This window comes from Cheilinus undulatus, linkage group 2 (genome assembly GCF_018320785.1).
Source record: "Cheilinus undulatus linkage group 2, ASM1832078v1, whole genome shotgun sequence".
Taxonomy (NCBI): domain Eukaryota; kingdom Metazoa; phylum Chordata; class Actinopteri; order Labriformes; family Labridae; genus Cheilinus; species Cheilinus undulatus.
This window is the reverse complement of record NC_054866.1, coordinates 24365920-24386445: the sequence shown is the minus strand read 5'-3', so window position 1 is coordinate 24386445 and position 20526 is coordinate 24365920. Positions and strand designations below refer to the sequence as shown.

The 20526-nt window shown below is 37.8% G+C and overlaps 1 protein-coding gene across 1 annotated transcript; it reads left to right on the top strand.

Moving 5' to 3' along the window:
• The first annotated feature begins 4423 nt into the window (after positions 1-4423).
• naalad2 (N-acetylated alpha-linked acidic dipeptidase 2) lies at positions 4424-19966 on the top strand. The gene is made up of 20 exons (XM_041808875.1): positions 4424-4555; positions 5464-5575; positions 8890-9076; positions 10584-10682; positions 10798-10923; positions 11299-11379; positions 11670-11775; positions 11858-11951; positions 12372-12467; positions 12958-13043; positions 13213-13332; positions 14132-14214; positions 14318-14381; positions 14476-14543; positions 14652-14743; positions 15049-15139; positions 16825-17089; positions 17226-17307; positions 18863-18955; positions 19535-19966. Exons 1-20 carry the CDS (start codon positions 4474-4476, stop codon positions 19722-19724), a joined length of 2217 nt encoding a protein of 738 aa, XP_041664809.1. The 5' UTR covers positions 4424-4473; the 3' UTR covers positions 19725-19966.
• The last annotated feature ends 560 nt before the right edge of the window (positions 19967-20526 follow it).

Sequence of the window (20526 nt, the reverse complement as noted above, 5' to 3'; positions counted from 1 at the left end):
ACAGTACAAACATTTTAGTTTGAACTTTAACTACTGAAACAACTGGTTGAAATTGATGGGTATTCAGGGGCCAGCATACATAATAAATAATATGAAATAATATACAAATTAAATCTGAAAAATAAAAATAAAAGTGAATAGTTTTTATATAATTTAATTTTTTGTTTTTGTTTTCAATTCACATTTTTATTTTTATTTTTCACGTACCCCCTACGTCACTTTGCATACCCCTGGGGGTACAAGTACCCCAGTCTGGGAATCACTGAATTAGGGGAATATCTTTTGAATTTTCATGAGAATTTAGGAAATTTGTTTCAATGTTTGGCAGATTTTTGGGGGGACATTTTCAGGCATTTTCATGTAAACTTTTTGGGTAGTGTTTGAGGGGCTGTCCTTTGAAAATTTCCATCATTTTCACAGAATTTTGGAAACGTATTATTAATTATTCAGAATTCGACAGGACATTTTATGGGGAATTTTATTAAAAATGTTAAGGAATTTACATAGAATATTTGGGTCTTTTTTTTATTCTAATATTTAGGCTTTAGGATTAAGTTTCACTGAAACATTTTGGGAATACTTGAAGGTATTTTGGGGAACTTTTTATGGAATACATTAAAAATATGTTTACAAATTTTTACAGAAATGTTTTGAATTTTTTTTTTTTTTTTTTTTTTCTTTTTCTTTTTTTGAAATTTTGGGGAATTTGTGAGGATTTTGGACAGGAACATATCCAAATATTAAATGGAAATTTTGTCCATGCTTGGCCTCAACAAGTACTTCCATCTAGTGTCTCTGATAAAATTTTTTTTTCTATCTTCCCAACAATTTGTTTAATGTAAGGGCATGAAAAACATGGTTTCTGCCCAAAAATGGTGGATTGCTCCCTCCAGGTGCGGAGTGAGTCTTTGCCCCAAGTGAAGGAATTCAAGTATCTCAGGGTCTTGTTCACAAGTGAGGGTAGAAAGGGCTGTGAGACTGACAGCAGATTGGTGCAGCATCAGCCGATTGCAAGCGTTGTAGTGGACTGTTGAGGGACCTGAGTCTGAAGGCAAAGCTCTTCACCAGTGGATTGTCCTTCCAACCCTCACTTATGGTCATGAACTCTGGATAATGACCGAAAGAATGAGTTGTAGGTTCAAGCAGTCAAAATGAGATTCCTCTTTAGGATTGCTGGGCTCATGGAGATAGGGTGAAGAGCTTGGGCATCTGGAGGGAGCTTGAAGTAAAGCCGCTGCTCCTTAGCCTTAAAGGAACTGGTTGGGGTGGTTTGGTCATCTGATTAGGATACCTCCTGGACGCCTCCCTGTGGAGGTCTTCTTTGTGCGTCAAACTGGGAGGAGACCCTGGGCTAGACCCAAGACTTGATAGAGTGGTTTATATATCTCACTGGCCTGGGAATGCTTCAAACTGACCAGGAAGAGCTAGAAAATGTCACTGGGGAGAGGGATGTCTCTGACTTGCTTAGCCTGCCGACACTGCAACCCGGCTCTGGATAAGCGGAAAGAAAATGGATGGGTGAATGGGCTGCATGGTGGCTTAGTGATTAGTGCTCTGCGAGAGGGTTCCTGATTCAGTCTCGGTCAGACAAGGCCATTCTGTGGAATTTGCAACTTTTTATATGCATGTGGGGCTTCCCTCTAGGTTCTCCTGCATCCTTACACAGTCCAAAGACATAAGGCAGACTGGTGATGCTTAGTTGCTTTCAAGGTTGAGTAGGACTTCCTGTTTGTGTCTGCATGTCAGTCATGCAATTGACTGATGACCACTCCAGGGTGTACCCCACCACTAGCTTTATGACAGCTAAGATTAGATCCAGCCCCCCATGACCCTGAACAGGATTAGCCAGACAGATAATGGATGGCTGATGGATACCTGGGGAGGGGGAATCAGTTGTGGCAAGAGAAATCTAATTTAACTTAAAAGTGAGTTTTTAACTTTCCAAAGTTAATTTTACATTCAGGGGGGATAATGAATAGAAAAAAAAACTTTCTCCAGATCAGCTTTTCCCTATTTCAGCATTACAATCCCTTAATTCCTTGTGAGAGGTCCAAGAAGTAAGGGGTTCTGAGTTTAGTCTGAAGGAGCATAACTGGCCAACAACCATTATTGGGATGTAAAACACTTATCACCTAACATCTACACTGGTCTCCATCACAGCAGGAAAAAGTTAAAATTTCCCATCATGAACATAAATGTTTTCATCAGGTTTGTTATTTTGCTTAAGCATGCATCATTTCAAGTTTTGATTTTTTGTGGTTTTTCACAAATAATTTGACATCTTACCCCAATCTTTCTAAACATCATGAGCTGCAAAGAAAGGTTATGGATTATCCTACAATATTAAAATTGTGTTGTGAAAAGAGTCGTTTGAGTTTTACATCGGAATCACCTTAATGTATTAAATGTGCTGTTATCAAAGGCATGGATGAGACAGTTTTGGACTGGGATGTGTGTGGTAAAACACTCCCTTAAGAGAGCTTATTATGTGTATTTTATGCATGAATGGAATAACTCCTACTACTACAAACATTTAGTATGTTGGTGCATTTTCAAATGTAATCCTGAACCTCAGTCATGCTCAGTTGCTTTTGTAAAAATAATCAACTCCTGCACAGATTTAAGGAGGGTTGAAGAACCTAATCTACACAGTTCTGGTAAACTGCTCACAGAGCTGGGAGGGGTCAGAAAGAGCAGGGCTCGTGTTTCTGATAGTGTGGGAAAATATCTCTACGATGCAACAATACATCAAAATACAGGATGATTTTCATCTTAAATGTAAAAGGTCCAGGCTGTTATAAATGTTAATATAAGCAAGACTTTATCATTGGAAATTGTTTGTTGTTTGCTTTGATTGTAAACTACAACTTTGATTAGCATCTTACTTTGTGAGTCATTCTTTAAATGTTAATTGAAGAGGCAGTAGGTGTAGAAAAAAACATGTATGGAGGCCCAGCACTGCCAGAAAAAGAAACCAGATAAACATTTACTTAGCAAAAACAAAGGATACATGGTCATAATATGTGACAGTATAGTTTTTAATGCTAATAAGAGAGGGACTTTTATTGTTGTAACAAGTCTTGATACATAATTTTATATAGAAATAAATGCCTCTGCTGCTGTCTAAGTATGTTATAATTCCCAGTCAATCCACTTTCCTTTTTCTGCTTCACTGTGATTAAACCGGTTAGCTTGATAAACGGGAATTAAAATATATAAAAACATGAGTCAGTTTAAAACAGCAGAGGTTTCTTATTAAGTTACTGTTCAAATTTAGTTTCTCATAAATATGGAGTCTCTAAGTTTTCCTAGTTTTTCTCATACTGTCTGTCCTCATTCCAAAGCTCCAGTGAGGAACTTTTGGTGTGTGTTGATTTTGGCGCCCCCTGTTCAAAGCAATGTGTCATATTTCTACATTTGTTTTGTCCTGTTAATGGATAAGCAGTTTTTGCTCAGTGAAGTGTAGTAGCCCTTTATTTTAGAGGACCCTACATACCTAGCAGTCTTATAGTGATTAGTGGTAATTATCTGCAATTAAAAAAAAAATAAGATGGTAATTACCTTGTAATAATTTGGCATTTTATAAAGCAGTAATGTGGTAACATTAAGAAAGTATTGATTATCAAGTCATTCCTTGTAGTTCTCTGGTAATTATTTGGTATTTTATCTCAACCTTCCAACCCAAACCATTACCCTCCTAATATATTGGCAGTTTTCTGGTAATTAGATGGTATTTTATCAAATATTTTTTTAGAAATACGATGCTAATTTTCTAAGTAAGTTGCTTGATAATTCCCTTGTAATATCTTTATTTTGGCCAACTAAAGTGAGTCCTTCATAAATAATTTTCAATACATTTTTACAGGGTTAGGGTGGGATCAGGCTAGCTGGTTAGTACTAATTTGAGTTTCACAACCAGGGAAAAACTCCTCACAGGAGCTTTAAACGTCACTGGCATGACTACTTTTACTTTATTTAGGTTATCTGTGTCTTGATTGTCTTAACCTCCCAGCTCTGCTCTGTCATACACGTATAGCTTGATGAATTATTTAAAGACTACACATTACTTTATTGAGTCAAGCACACACCTTTACCATGCTTTTGAAGAAACTCTGCTAGGCATGTATTCTTGGCCATCTAGCCTGAGGTGGAGTAACACTGAGTCAGCACTGACATGTCCAAGGTACACAACACAGTCATCAGTGCACCGGCTAAACACAACTAATGACTGGCTCTGTCATTGTATTCCTTTCTAACTCTTCACTGCCGCTCTCTTTGCCACAGACTGCCACCAGCCCCCTCCTTTTCTCTCTGTCTTTCTCTCTCTCTCACTCTTCCTAGCTCAACCATGCCACAACTCTGCTCTACAAAAACAAATTTCTCTCTATCTGTATCTCTGTGAACGTGCTCTGCAGCCTCAGTTGTGTGAAGGAGTGGGGAAGTGTGGTAGAGTGAAGGACGTGCTGCTTTAAAATGAGAAAGGAGAGCAGGTTAATCCGATGGATCTGGTGGATTGTGGTTGTGACGGCTTTGTTTTTTCTGGGCTTTGTCATCGGTAAGTAATGATAACCAAACTGAAATTGTTACTGCGCAGAAGTTATACTAATGTCAAATGTGCTGCATGCTCTGCTTTGCTTGCCTGAAAGAAAATTTAATGTTTATCTTTATTATAACAACATAAATAATAATATAGTCTATTAAATCCAATCTATTCAGCACAGAAGTTGCACTGTTGCTTCACTTTGTTACCACTCTGGCACATTTCACAACTGTTCGCTCATAGCAGGTTAACACTTACTGTCCATAACCACTACCCCATTTGAATATAGTTAAGACAGTAAAACCAGGCAATGAGTGAACCATATTCTGTATGATTACGCTCTATTCATCTAACTTGTAAGGCTATTTTTTGTTCCTTATCAACTCTAAAGTCATGAGAAGGCTATTAGAAGTAACACTGATGTTCTATTTGTGTTGTCCAGTTAATTGAGCTTCAATTTCAATTACCGTTTTAGCTTCCCATGATCATCAAAATAAGATATTCAAAATGAAACAAGTACCATTTCATATGTTGTGGTGCCAAAAGTTTATTTCATGTGTGGTAAATAGATCACACCTTTTTTACTCTGCAGCACAGTGTGCTCTAACCCTTCCACCAAAACAGCTCTCACTTTAATTTAAGTGAAGAGCAGAGGGAGCCACAGCATGAACTCTGTTGAGTTTAAAAAGCCAGGGAACAAAAGCAGCTGTAGGTGAACAAAAAGGTATGAGAAACCACTTTGGTTTTGAGGAATCAGACTTGGAACAATACAAAATAGCTTGTAGGATTTGTTTCACTGTTGTGTCTAACCTTTAAAGGCAATAGGAAATTCATATTCAAAGTAGCATTTATAGTAGCAATTAAAAATATTATGCCTATGATCTGTGTAATACTGACTTCATGTTTGTGTGACTTCACTATAGGCTGGTTTGCAAGGCCAACACATCCTAACCAAGAAAACAACCGTGCATCCAGCAAGCACCTGAGGGAGTTTCTGGATGACATGAAGCCAGAAAACATCAGAGCGCATCTCAGGTAAAAAAGAGCACCTCAGATTCACTGAAGCATCTGTCGGCACAAGTAATGCAAACTAATGATGGTTAGCAGTGGTTTTCTTTCAAAAGGGGTTCAGCATGGAAATGGAACCATTCAACTCTCATCAGAAAGTTCTTTGTATTCATATAAATGATTAAATTAAACAGAAAGCTCCTTCAACACTTGTAGTTTCGAGTATAACTGTTAGACTGACGAGTTTTGGCTGGTAGCTTTCATCAAGCTGAAACATGTCACTCTCTTTACGTCGTTTTTGTACATTTTACTTACATTTAAGCTCAAATCTCACCTAACAACTACATTCTTATTTTAAATTGAACTAATTTCATTGAAGTTTTTCCAATGATGGATCAAATTTACCCTGTTAGGCCCTCAGGTTAGACCTGAATCCAGAATCTGGCCCCTGCTGGGATTAAGTGTGACACCCCTGCTCAATGCCCTTTGAAAGTTGGTGAGGATATGCCAGAAATATCTTCTTCAGCAATCTACAGGAAAAATAAATAAACAGAAGCTCCCCACAAGTCCAGTGCTTGTTCCCACAAGAACAGCTGTGGTAACCTCCTCCTTTTTTATGTAAGCTCCAACAACAAGCCAGCCTTTTTCATAAGGAATGCAGCTGAGCTCTGGACAGGATCCCCAACTGAAACTAACAATATACCCTATGTTCTTAAACCGTTGTGACCCCCTGCTAGGTAAGCTTAATTTATGCTGTGCATCCAACAATTGTCAGAACTTAAAATATAGAGGGGATTTTATAGTTTGCAAGGACACAGAAAGATCAAGATTGTTCAGTGTTCTGTAGACAAAAAACGCTGCATCACTTTGTCACTTAGGACAATGACATTTAAGCTGGTCTTAGGAGAATTTAAGAAGAAAACCGGATATAACAGGCTTACTAAATTTATTTAAATGGCATGTAAGAAGTGAAAAGACCATTGTAAATGTCAAGGCTAAGGTTTTATCATGCTAAAATGTTTTATACATAAGCACAAATGTTAACCTTGTATAGGTTACTCATTGAAATACTTGGAAGTTCAAATTTTAAGACATAGAATATTAATAGTGGACATCCCAGTACTATTTTTTTTTTTTTACTTTTGTCACTTTTCTATGTATTTTACATTATTATGGTGAAAATCAAGGTCAATAAAGTGACCATATATGGTTCCTTGACAAAAATACATTAAGTGTATGCATATTAAAATGTTAATAAAAGAAAATAAACAAAAAGTTAAATGAGTATTTATTTACATGTTAAAAATTATTTAGATACAAAATATTCATTCTAAATTTTGACCACTTTTACAGGCAAGATATGGCTGGCTTTAGAGTACCTTATGAGTAATGGAGGTACTACCAGTTTTACCTTATAATTCCAACAGGAAACCTACAATAATCACAAACAATGACTAAGTGAATTTTAGCAGTGCTGAGGCTCAGCAAAAAATTACTTTTTTCATGCCTTATAATTAAAATAAAAAGGTTCTAGTGTTGTAAAACTGACTAAAATCACATAGATTTAACTATTCATACCATTCGTTTTTTCTTTATAATTCAGAAACACAAGAAACCACAAATATTAAGTGTCTGATTAATGTAGGCAGAAAAGGCTCACAGTGAAAAATAAAAATTGATAAACCACTAGAATATAATAAAACTAGGAAAGCACTCAGAGAGCGCAGACCTCCGCCATTATCCCTATCTCCCAATAGAGAAGAATCCTTTGAAAACATTTCTGGATCCAGACGGTGATCTAGATCACTCCCAAAATCTAATTCACCGATTACTCCCTCCCTGGTGGAGTGGAGACACAATGAGGCAAAGCATTGGCTTCACTACATGTGAAAGTCATGGTAGAGGGTGAATATTCCTCTATTCCTCCCAGCATTGTGAGTATTCTCGCTACAATTCGCTGTCTTTCTCTCTGTTATGCTCCGACTCGTCTCCTCAACTGGGCATGCGTCTTTCAAATTCTATAAACTCCAAAACTTTCAATAAGTTACTCATGTCCGCTATCTCCTGGTGTAAAGTGGTAACAGCGCAGACCACCACCATTAGCCCTATCTCCTAATAGTACAGAATCCTTTAAAAAATTCCTGGATCCAGACGGTGATCCGGAACAGTCCCAAAATCTAATCAGTTCTTCCTTATGCCATTTCTGACATTTCCTGAAAATTTCATGAAAATCCATCCAGAACTTTTTGAGTTATGTTGCTAACAAACAAACAAACAAACGAAGAAACCCACCCGATCACATAACCTCCTTGGCGGAGGTAATTATTATATGGTTATAAAGCTGACCAAAAATCACACCAATTTTACCACTTATGCTGTGTGAATTTACCACTATATCCCACTTTAATTTTTTACTAAACCTGTGACAACATCTTAATACACTACAAAGTACAATTATCCTACATTATAATAAGTTATTTGTCCAGAAAACACCTTTAGTATTGCTTGCTACATGAAATGGCTGTACAAGTAGAAACCATGTTACACCCTGAATGTCAAAATATGATACCTCCATTCTTCACACTAAAATTCCAGCAATTGCCTAAGTCCTATGCAAACAAAACCTATCATGACATAAAGCACTGCTATTCACCTTCACAATGCGTGAGTTCCATCAACTAAATCAAGTAAATATGCATTTTGCAAGTTCTGGATGAAAAAGGAAGTTTGAGATGCTCTGGGCCACTACTGATTGATTGGATGGTGTGATGGCACTTTCCAGGATGTTAACTGATCTCCACTGATTGGCTGAGAAAAATCATGGAAGACCATAAAGGAGTCTACCAAAGTGACCTTATATGGTTTCTTTTCCCATAAAGGGATAAATGTTTTGACTTCCTTGTAGCTTCTTCAGTGGTCCTGATACATTCCGTGGTGGATCAATGACACACTAGCCCCTTTCATACATGGCACTCCTAAAAATGTCCTACCATTGTCCAGGTGTGGTGCATGTGTACATAAAAACCTTCACCCTAAAATGAAATTACTTTTTCCTGCTAGCACCCTAATAAAAAAGTTACAACCACCCTCTTCCTGCCCTGTCTTTTTTAACTTCTACCCTACTTTGCATTGTGAGAATGCACGTTACACGCAAAATGTATGTATAGAATAGGCACATCTGCTTTGCTCAACTTTTTAATCTTGGTCCTTAACCTTTTCTATGCATTTACAGCTATTCTGGACATTTAAACTGACCACTTTTTTGTGTCTAGTTAGCATTTAGCATTTATTCTATCAGCAACTGTTTGCCCTGTCACTGACCACTGTCGTCATCTCCACAGGAAATTTACACGGCTACCTCATCTGGCTGGTACAGAGCAGAACCTAAGGTATGCAGAAGAGATCAAGAAAGAATGGCTGGTGTTTGGATTGGATTCAGTGGAGATGGTGCCCTATGACGTCTTATTGTCCTATCCCAACAAATCACAGCCCAACTACATCTCAATAGTGGATAAGCTTGGCAATGAGGTAAATACTCAATGATGCCTCAGTGGCATTTATAAACTTTTAAGCTCAATATTTTCACAAACATATAATTTCAGCCTTCTGTCATACATGTCTGCAGCCTTTGTAATTGTTTCTGGTATGATATCATAATCATAGCTTGCTTCCATCTATGTAATACAAGATATATGTCATATGCCTCATACACCAACTCTACACTGCTGTCTTTTGTTCCTATTGAGTAACTGATTTTAATGAGTGCTTTAGTTTTATAAATGCAAAACATTTTGTGAAACTAACAAATTTTTTCCACTGCAAGCACTCTAAAGAAATACTGGATTTTCCACACTCGACTTCTTATTAAAGAAAATTCCCAAGGACTCATCAACAAAAGAGCTTTTCAGTAAAAACTCCCTGACTTCTTTTAATCTGTTTGGGGGAGATAAAGTTACAGCTTTCATATAGAGATCACGGATACATTAAAAATATAGACATTCTTCTCTAGACCTCATGTCCAGCTCCCATAACCGCAGAGATGCAAGCCAACTGCTTCAAGTCCAAGGTCCTTTTATGGTCTTGTTGTGAGATAAAATAAATAGAGATAATGATACAGCACAGAGGCACACAAGGGAAAACAGACTAGGGTTATCTGCATAGCATTTTTGCAGCTGTGTTTGTCAGAACCTTTACTATGATCAGATAAACATTTCAGCTCATTCAGAAAAACACTTCAGATGACAAAACATTCCCTGAGTAGCATACATTAGGATATGAAAGGATATGTAACATTACGATAGAATATGATAGAATACAATATGATACGATACCATACAATACAATACCAAGAATCAAATAGGATACAGTCCAGTAGGGTAGGATAGAATACAATACGATTGGAAATGATAGAATGTGATATGATACAATAGGAGATGATACGTAATAATGGAATGTGATACATCAGGATAGGATACACTACAATGTGATGCAAATTGATTTGATGCAATATGATATGCTACAATAAGTTCAAGATATAATACAATATGAGGATAAACTTTAAATTTGATTAACAAATAGAACATTTAGTTTTAAAACTTTAGTAAGGCGATGTATCATAATAACTCACAGTTAGAACTAACATAGTCCTTATGCTTTTGCTTGTGAAATAGTGGGCAAGCTAAAAAAATAAAAATGAAAGAACAGCAAGAAATTCTAATACTTTTCAAACTAAAGTACTGATGTTTCAGTGTTGTATGTATATCAAGCTCTTAATTACTATTATTATTAAAATTTACAGCAAACCCCTGTACAGTTTGTCTTAAACATATGCTAATCTAAATTATAAATGTAGACCATATATAACAGCACAGTTACATCCCCCTTAAATTTTGTGTGGTAGAAAAATACACGTTTCTGGCCAAATGTAAAAACTATGTTCACTAAGTGGATGAATGTAGTTTTCATCCATATACCAATACAGCACCTATTTTGAATTTAAGCTATGTTTCCCTTATTGCACTCTTTCTTTCCACAGGTTTTCAACACTTCCTTGGCTGAGCCAGTTCCAGAGGGGTATGACGATGCTTCTATTGTGCCTCCATACAGTGCTTTCTCTGCCAAAGGACACCCTGAGGTACAAGCATGCCCATAGACAGACATAAGGCATAGATTATATATGCCTGCTTTCATTCTCATATATCCAATAAAAAGAGCTCCTAAGATGTCCCCCTCTCCATCTTTCTCTCCAGGGTGAGTTGGTGTATGTGAACTATGGACGCACTGAAGACTTTTTCCAGTTAGAAAGGGACATGAGAATTAATGCAACTGGGAAGATTGTTATTGTCCGATATGGGAAAATATTCAGAGGCAATAAGGTGAAGAAAATGTTGGTCGTCTTTTTGTATTACTGTCACTGACCGAGTATTGCCATAAACAGAATTCAACGGCAGTAAATTTCTTTAAAGGGTCATGTCTAACACAACTGTATTGCCTAAAATTGCCTCCAAAATAAGTGAGCATATCGTTCAGACACTTTAAATATTGATGAAACTTGATCTTGCTCTGTTTATTAAAGAATTATTTATCACAATGTGACATTTGAAGGAACGGGGCATCTTCTTAAGTTTACTGCAATTAAGAAATGTCAAATCAAAATCTCTAATTTTTGATCAATACAGAAAATAGATATCCACACTGACATTTTGAACACGGTCAAAATGATCAAATATTCTGTCCACTTGCTCCACCAGGTGAAGAATGCCATGTTAGCTGGAGCCAAAGGGATCATTATGTTCTCAGACCCAGCAGACTACTGGGCTGCTGGAGTCCAGGTAATCTGCTTATTTTTTAGAAAAACTATTTTGGAAACAGCTTTGAAATGTTTATATTTAATGTATTGGTCACCAAACAATGGTTTTGCATCAAAATAAGCATTTATTTATGAAAGGACAAACCAAGAAACAGTAAAGGTCTTCATCATTGGTCCTAGTTGCAAACAACAGCAGCTTTTTTGTGAGAGCATTCAAGAACTTTTTCGGTACATATAATGTTTAAATGTTTAAAATCAGGAAATAAATAAAACCTGTGGATTTAAGTTAATTGTTTCTAACTGTGTTTGCAGCCCTACCCTGATGGCTGGAACCTGCCTGGTGGAGGAGCTCAGAGGGGAAATGTTCTCAACCTGAATGGAGCGGGAGACCCCCTGACACCGGGGTATCCTGCAAAAGGTGTGTACTTCTGTGTGATGTATCAGTAATAGTGCTGGTGTGGTTGACTTTATCTAGAATAGATCTGTCTCCTTGTTTACAGAATACACCTATAGATTTAGCCCTGAGGATGGAGTGGGACTTCCCAAGATTCCTGTGCATCCAATTGGCTTCCATGATGCAATTCACCTACTGAAGTATTTTTGCCTTTGTTTTTTTTTTTTCTTTTCTCCCTCCCTGTTTTCAACATTTTTCCCAAAATCCATGTCTGATTTAGTTTACAATGATAAATGCACTAACACTGAGGGATTTTACTAAACAGCCCTTAGTGTTTCTCTGTAACTGTCATTAACATGCTTTCATGCACAAACTGATTACATAAACGTTGAGGGCTCATGTAAGGTTAGCAGATGAATAAACTCAAAATACAGCTGAACCTGAAAGGATCTGATTCAGTTTGAAGGTACAGTATGTTACTATGCAGACAGCATTGGAGAGATTTTTTTTTAATTGATAGGGGAATTTAATTTTTTTGTTGATTTACCAAATTATCACAACCTGGTTTTACCTTTGGGCCTCGTCATGTGTTGCTAGTCTGTTTAATTTGCATTCAACAGGAACATGGGAGGGGAAATTCCACCCAACAACTGGAAAGGAGCTCTGAATGTCTCCTACAGGATCGGCCCAGGCTTTGTGGATGACTTCAAGAGCCAGTAAGTACTCACATAAAGCTTTGATTATGTCCAAAGTGATCACTTGTGTCCACTTTTTCAATTAAACATTCCTCTCCAGTTAGTAGTCTCCTCTCTCTCTGTTTACTGCTGTCCACATTCTGTTGTTTGAATGGAGGCCTCCCTTTTGTTGCTCTTTTTCCTTTGCTAAGCTTTAATGACCCAGTGGCAACTAGCCAAATGAATTACAATGGTGGCCATTGTACCTCCCATGTGTGAGAGACATAAATACACATTAAACACACGATGGCATAACAAATTAAGCATGTCGGTTTTTGTGTACAACACAACACAGGGGAATCAGATTTCTATTTGTATCTTTTTCCTTTCTTATTCTTCTTTCTTGTCCATCTTTGTCAGTAGTCGACTGAGTGGAAAAATTAAATTTATTGAAAGCTGTTTTTCAAAGATACTTTTTAACTCTCATCCTCCTCTGTCTGTCTCTTCCCTGTGTGTAATCTGTCTGCTACAGGAGGGTGCGCATGAACATCCACACTAACAACCAGGTAACCAGGATCTACAATGTCATTGGTAGGATAAGAGGGGCTCTGGAGCCAGGTACATCAACCTAACCTGTTCTTATCCTTCTGCAAAGCTTGAAACAACATTAAACATTCCCTATGATAAAACTATGGACAGAGATATAACCATCATGAAAAATATATAAGAACAGGACGAATTCTCTTTCTTAAACTAATTCCTTCCATTGTGTGTTGCATGTGCATAGACAGGTATGTTATTCTTGGTGGGCACCGGGATGCTTGGGTGTTTGGAGGAATTGATCCCATGTCTGGTGCTGCAGTTGTCCATGAAACCGTAAGGAGCGCCGGAAGGCTACTAAGGAAAGGTATGACTCTGCAAGTGCGTCATCACTAGATGGCTTTGGTAGTGTCATGGTTTGGTCATACATCTTTGAAAAGATGGGAATCCCTCAAACCATTCAGTGGTCTAGCTGGCTGAGTGATGAATAAAAATCAACCTACATACATACCTATATACCAGAATGCTGATTCTCAAATAGTGGATCAGGGCCCAGTACTAGGTCACAGAGCCATTTTCAGTGGGTAATATACAATACTGTGTAGAACTTTTAGGCATGTTTGAACCAAAAATTGTTGCAGAAGAAAGGAGTAGTGTTGGCAAGTAAGCCTCCCGATGACACCAACGGGTGGGGAGAAGGATTGACACAACCCCAGTTGTGCTCTGGATGTCCTTGCATTTACTACGGGCATGGGAAAATAATCTGCAGAAAAAAATAACAAAGTCCACACCTTTAGGGCAGAGTAAGGGGTGGATGTGATGGGTACAGCCTAAAGTACTGTCTGGGCAGGTAGTAGGGCTGTCATTAGCCCCAAGGTCAGGCCTCTTGTTTAATTTAAGAGGTTATATTATTCAAGTGATTTTATAATTGACCGTTATAGAGTAATTATTCTCTCTTAAAGGTGGAGACTTGAGCATGTATTTTTTTTTTTCTGTTTTAGAACAAGTTTCCTAAACTTTTCCATAATAAAGGACCCCATGCAGCATCAGCTTCTACCATCATCAGCCGAACCTGAACAGTGTTTATTATCAGCCTGTAGTTTGTTTGCACTGTTTTAGAGATGCAGGAGGATGACGCATAGACAAGATGTTGTGTGTGTTTGTAGGCTGGAGGCCCAGGAGGACTATAATATTTGCCAGCTGGGATGCAGAAGAGTTTGGACTGCTGGGATCTACAGAATGGGCAGAGGTGCACATTTAAAAATCTGCATGCAAGGACATTTAGGTTATATACATAGGACATAGGTTATGCCAGCACAGGCATTGTTGACTTTATCAAACCGTCTTAACAGGACAACACCAAGCTGCTGCAGGAGAGAGCTGTCGCCTACATCAATGCCGACTCTGCCATCGAGGGTGAGTATGTTGTTTTACTCTCCAAAAACTATAAATAATAATAAGACCTAATTCACTTTTACATGGCGCATGTGTGTACATCTATCAATTGCAGGCATGTACACTCTGAGGGTTGACTGCACGCCATCGCTGCACACTTTGGTTTATAACCTCACCAAACAGGTAAGCAGAAACAGAAGATCTGAAATAGAGTTGGCTACATTAATATTGTTCTTCATACTACACTCCCTTCTTCTTTCCCCTTCCCTGTCTCTTTCTGTCTTTGTGTAGATAGCCAGTCCAGAAGAAGGAGAGGAGGAAGTTTCTCTCTATGAGAGTTGGCACAAGAGGGACAACTGGACAAATGATCGTGATGCACCAAGGTACAAAATATCACAACCAGCTTAAAGAAGATGTTGCAATTCAAATGCCTTAACAAAATTATCAGAAGCATGACTTAAACAAGTTAACAGTCTTGGCTTATCAATCCGAAGATGTTAAATTAAGTTTATAAAAAAATCATTAAATCTGTGTGGCTTTGTGATTGACTGGCAACCAGTCCAGGGTCTAACCTGCCTCTCAAGCCAGTGACAACTGGGATTGGCTGGCCATGACCCCACTATATCATGTATGCATTAAAGATAATGGGTGGATAAATCTCTGTGGCCTTCCCTCTGTTGTCCCCCAGGATCAGTAAACTTGGCTCAGGCAGTGATTTTGAGGCCTATTTTATCCGTTTGGGAATCGCAGCAGGTAGAGCAAGATACACCAAGAACAAGGTGAGACATTCTGCACCTACAAAGCGATCTGCAATGAATTAATCAATATTATTCTTATTTACTTATGTGCAGAGTGGGCCTTAAAGGCCTGATAAAAAAATGTCATTCCCTGATTTTGTTTAACAATTTTGACATGTCTTAAGCAAATTCATGAGATGTTCTTAAACTGCTAAATTTTCGCACCTGTGCTTTTTCATGATGAAGGCCATGTGCTCATAAGCTGGAAGTTCATCCCCTTTTTGCAGACTTAGTATAGAGAAGCCCCTTTTATGTCCACATAAAAGCAGGAGCCTGAAGGGCTGTATGAAAAAAAAGAAGGCACACGGGATCAAACTGAGAGCAAAGAATGACCAAATTAAAATATGAAAACAAGCATGCACTGAACTCTTAATGTAAAAACACTTAAATAGTTCTAAAGGGGTTGCAGTGCTGCTTGAAAAGATATAGAAAAAGATGTATTTATCCTGATATTTAATATTTAGTGGATTTATGTTGATCTCACTTATTTAGATAGTGCCATCCTTTTTAAACTATGCACATAAGACTGTACATTTAGTGAAAAAGTTCAGTCTGGGGAAATAACTATGATTTAATCTCAATTCATATAGAGACAGATTTTTTTATTGAATCAAGCATGTATGAAGCTATGTATTTTATTGTTGTGAAAAAAATGTTTCATTTTGAACATTAATTTTAAGAATTCTGACCTCAGTGCTTGGTTTATATTTATAATTTAACATGTTGCAAATTTCATCAATTATTGTATAAGCAGAATAAAAGTTGACTACATTTAAATCATGTTCTTATTTCCATTATGTAATAATAGAAATATGCTAAATTAATGAAATTACAATAATATCATTGTGTGCTAGCATATCAGTATTCAGATGTGTGTAAAAGTGCCCTGGAGAGTTCATAAGTTTTGCTCGAAGCAAATAAATCACAGGTAAGAAAACTTTGTTGATTTTCCAAATCTTCTCGAAAACTGTGTGAAAGAGTTTGAAACAAATTTCTTCTTAAGTGCAACTGGTGAATAAGGCCCAGAGACTTTCAGTTTTGACAGGAATCTGTAAATAAATATGTATTTCAGATGGACCATACGCCTTTGCTAACCTTCATGAGCTCCTATATGCAGCTGGGCCTCTGAAAAGCTCCCCCTTTACTTCCACTTTATGGTCGGCCTTGGTTATGTAACTGTTAAATTATTACGTCTTTGTGTGTGTCTTTTGGCATTTTGTGGCAAATCATTTCCATTTTACAAAATTTACTTTAAGTGATTGTTTTGTGTGAAATGTATTCAAACACACTTGTATGGCAAGATATATTCCTGGACAATTTTAAAATATTAGATTTCTTAGTTTATGTTATGCTATCAAAAGCTGTTTTGTGAAAGAGAATCATTGTGACATCTATTTCACTCTTACTGTACACTTTGTTCATAAATACTTGAATCTACTTTTTATCATAGGGTGCATTACCAAATTTGGTTAAAACAAGTTTTTGGACTAATTTAAGGCAAAGGTGCTGTCCTCAAAAAGACTGAATTTGGCTTTGCACAATTTCAAGTATGTGTATTCTCCTTAACCGCTGAGTGTAATGAAAGCATAAGAGGATGGTTGTGGAGGCATTTCTGCCATGAGTCTTTCTGTAACTTAGCAAGAGTGTCTTTGTGTTTGTGCATCCAGAAAACAGAACGCTACAGCAGCTACCCTGTCTACCACAGCGTGTATGAAACCTTTGAGATAGTGGAGAAGTATTATGACCCATCCTTCAAGAGGTTGCGAGCAGTCGCCCAGGTGAGAGGCGGCCTTATTTTCCTATTGGCTGATTCCCAGCTCCTCCCACTTGATGTCAACCAGTACGCAGACTCACTGCAAAAGTATGCAGGGAGCATCTCACAGCTGGCACAGAGGCACCCAGATGAGATGGAGATGTATGAGGTGTGTTTCGGTGAGTGGATACTGAGTCCTGTTAAAGGCAAATAAAGGTCATATTTTCATCTCCCTTAAAGTTGATGGATGATAATGTTGTATACAGACTTCTATTTTGATCTTTTAGCATCTTTTTTCTCATATTAATTTTTTAGATTCTTTGTTTTCTGCTGTGGAGAACTTCACTGTGGCAGCCAGTGACTTTCATCAACGCCTGCAGACTGTCAACACAGCAGAGTAAGAGTGGCTTTTATGTATCATACATTTTAAATGGTTTAAATAATATGAAATATGTCAGTGTGCATGCTCTGATTTATCTATGCATGAAATGTATTGCAAAATAGTGAGTTATTGTAAACTCAATAGCAGTTGTATTAGGTGCACATGAAAATCTAATGTGATTCAGTAAAGCTCTGACATCATTTTTCTCTTAGCAAAGCTCCTTATGAGCAATCATTGTTTCATCATCCTTAATAGGAATGTAGATTTTAAATGAACAACATTACTAAGTGTATACCAACTTGAGTTAAAACCTATAACATCAAACGTATCATTTGATCAACATTGAAATTGTTAGAAAGTAAAAGGCTTCTGGCTGAAGACCGTACATCTCTGATGGCCACTCTCACAGACCGTTCATCTGAGACGCTGTATACCCCCCTAATTTTCCTGTTCCTCATACCTCAACATTTCATAAATACAACAGAAAAAGATCAGAGGTCTGGGACTGAATTATGTATAGACCAGTTTTAGAAGTTGTTACATGAATGGTGGCTCACTTTAGCTTTGTTAGAGAGAATAGTTAAAGCTAATATAACTACCGTAGCTACATAGTTAACATTACTACATTAGCCAATGTAGCTGTTACCTTTAGCAATGTGAGCGTTAGCAAACCTAGCTTAAGCTAATGTAGCTTCTCATATAATGTACCTACATAGCTTATGTAACTGCATTGTCAGCTTAGCTTTTGCTACATTAGCTACATAGCTCAGTTACTGATAGCTAAGTTAGCTTTAGCCAATCTACATAGCTTACACAGCTAACAGTGTTACATAAGCTTTGCTTGCTGGATTAGAATGTTTTCATGGAGGACAAGCTTTTTCCTGTAACCAGACTGTACTCTGCTTTTTTAAATGTTTTGTAATCAGGTTTTGCAGGTCAGGTTTTTTAACTTACAACTCTCGTTATCCTAAACATTACCTTAACCTTACAGCAACCCTTAACCTAAGTTTAATGCCATTTTATTGTGAAAGTTTAAACATACAGTATATTTCCGCTCTGTACAGCATCTAAGATGAATGGTCTGTGAGAATGGCCGTCAGAGATGAACGTCTACAGCCAGACTGTCTGAACAAAAAGTCATTATTAAAGCTCTCGTGTGGAACTTTTGATTTGTGTTGATTTTGGCGCCCCCTGTGGACGACGCAGTCTTTTCTGAGCTCGTCCTGTACCAGTAAGCGATGTTTTATATGGTATCCTGTATTCCTTTTACTGTCAAATGCTAACTGTGGAAAATATTAAGAAGGCTTTTTTAGCAGCATGTTTTTTTATCACTTTGCCCCATGGCAGCAAGTCCAGACATTAATAATCATAGACATAATCGGCTGTGTCAATAATGGTCATCAGTATCAAATTTAGTCCCTTAACAACAAAAAAACTCCCCCAAAAAGCTTAAGAGTGGAGAAGATTTGATTACATGTATTGATTGTGCCGGTGTTCATGAGATGTCTACTGAGTAAATGTTAAGTCTAGTCAGGGCTATTTGGATCTAAAAGCATTTTTATGTGTTTAGCCCTCTGCAGGTACGGGCCATGAATGATCAGCTCATGTACTTGGAGAGAGCCTTCATAGATCCACTGGGTTTACCTGGCAGACCCTTCTACAGGTTAGTAATACAAACATTAAATATTTTTATGTCCCCATTCATCATACAAGATAGCCATCATACACAGCACTGGGATCCTGAAACAGAAGGAGATACATGAAATTCAGCCTTTTCTACTTTTATCATTCACTCCTGGGCTTTGCATGCTCAGTTCTCACGGACTTCACAGCCTGTTCATTGAATAATTATTGCTCAAAGCCTTGCTCATCAATTTCAGTGTTTAATCCATGTACAGCTGGGCTCTGTTTTTATCAGCAAATCAAGCTTTTTCATCTGACTTAAAGCAGAGTTTAATCATATGAGGGATTAAGATAAAGAAACCTATTCACTAGCTACACAATAAGGTCTTGTTTATTCCAGAGGGTGTTGAAAGACTAACTGCATAACTATGAAACCCTGCTTTGGTTGCAGAAAAGGAAGGGGCTGCATGCACGGCTGCTCTCAGTTTTTAATAGAAAAACAAATACTATATGGATACCGTGATATACTGCAAAATACATTACCTTTTGAAATCCTAATGATAAATCTAAATCTGTAACATCTAAGGTATTCCTTAACACCACTTTCCCTCTGTTTCAGACATGTGATCTTTGCTCCCAGCAGCCATAATAAATACGCAGGCTTGTCTTTCCCCGGGATCTACGACGCATTGTTTGACATTGAGAACTCAGCTGACCCACAGAAGTCCTGGGAGGAAGTCAAGCATCAAATCAGCATTGCAGCATTCACTGTTCATGCTGCTGCCATGACCCTAACACCACCTGCATGAAGCACAAATAATTCTTTCTCCTTGTGACTGAGTCATCTATTGACAGTTATGTTATCACACCAGAATGATAGAAGGGCAAAAACACTCTCTGCAAGGCAAATAGAAATGGACAATCCCTGTTTTCTGGTGCAGTCATGTTTCCGATGCGTCCAATGACCAGCCACCAGATGAGTTTATGAGTTTCATCACTGGAGCATAACTTACAAATCTGTATTATTTGTTATTTTGCAACAGAAACTGAATATTTTATGGGTACTTCTTGTTTTTTTTTGTAAAAATGGTGGCTTTAAGACAGCCAAATAAAAACATTCCTTCTTTTATGTGTGGTAGAGAGCAACTGGTGTCTTGTTCGTGCAATGGTCTAAAGAAAATGCTCATAAGTGTACCTGGTACTGAAGCACCCTTGGCGACATATCTATGATCAAATTTGTAGTTTGTTGGACGGTGGAAGAGACACGTTGAGGAACTCCTTTAATTAACTAGCATGTCCTCCAAGGAGGAGGTAGCATCTGATGATCTAGGGGTAGACCTATCTATATCTTTGACAGAAGTTGCTGAGGTAGTAAAAAAGCTCCCCAGTGGCAAGGCGCCAGATGTAGATGAAATTCGTCCTGGGATGTTGAAGGCTTTGGACATTGTTGGGCTGTCATGGCTTGCACACCTTTTCACCTTTGCGTGGAGGTCTGGGACAGTGCCTGTGGAGTGGCAGACCGGCTGGTGGTTCCCATTTTTAAAACAAGGGTTGGAGGGTGTGCTGAGATAATCAGGGTATCATACTGCTCAGCCTCCCAGGGAAAGTTTA

Bases quoted from the DNA above. Each gene is read 5' to 3' on its own strand.
- naalad2 (XM_041808875.1), top strand. From the start codon at position 4,474: ATGAGAAAGGAGAGCAGGTTAATCCGATGGATCTGGTGGATTGTGGTT. The intron at 11,952-12,371 runs GTATTTTTGCCT...TGCATTCAACAG, and splicing joins GATGCAATTCACCTACTGAA to GAACATGGGAGGGGAAATTC. The intron at 14,215-14,317 runs GTGCACATTTAA...CCGTCTTAACAG, and splicing joins GATCTACAGAATGGGCAGAG to GACAACACCAAGCTGCTGCA.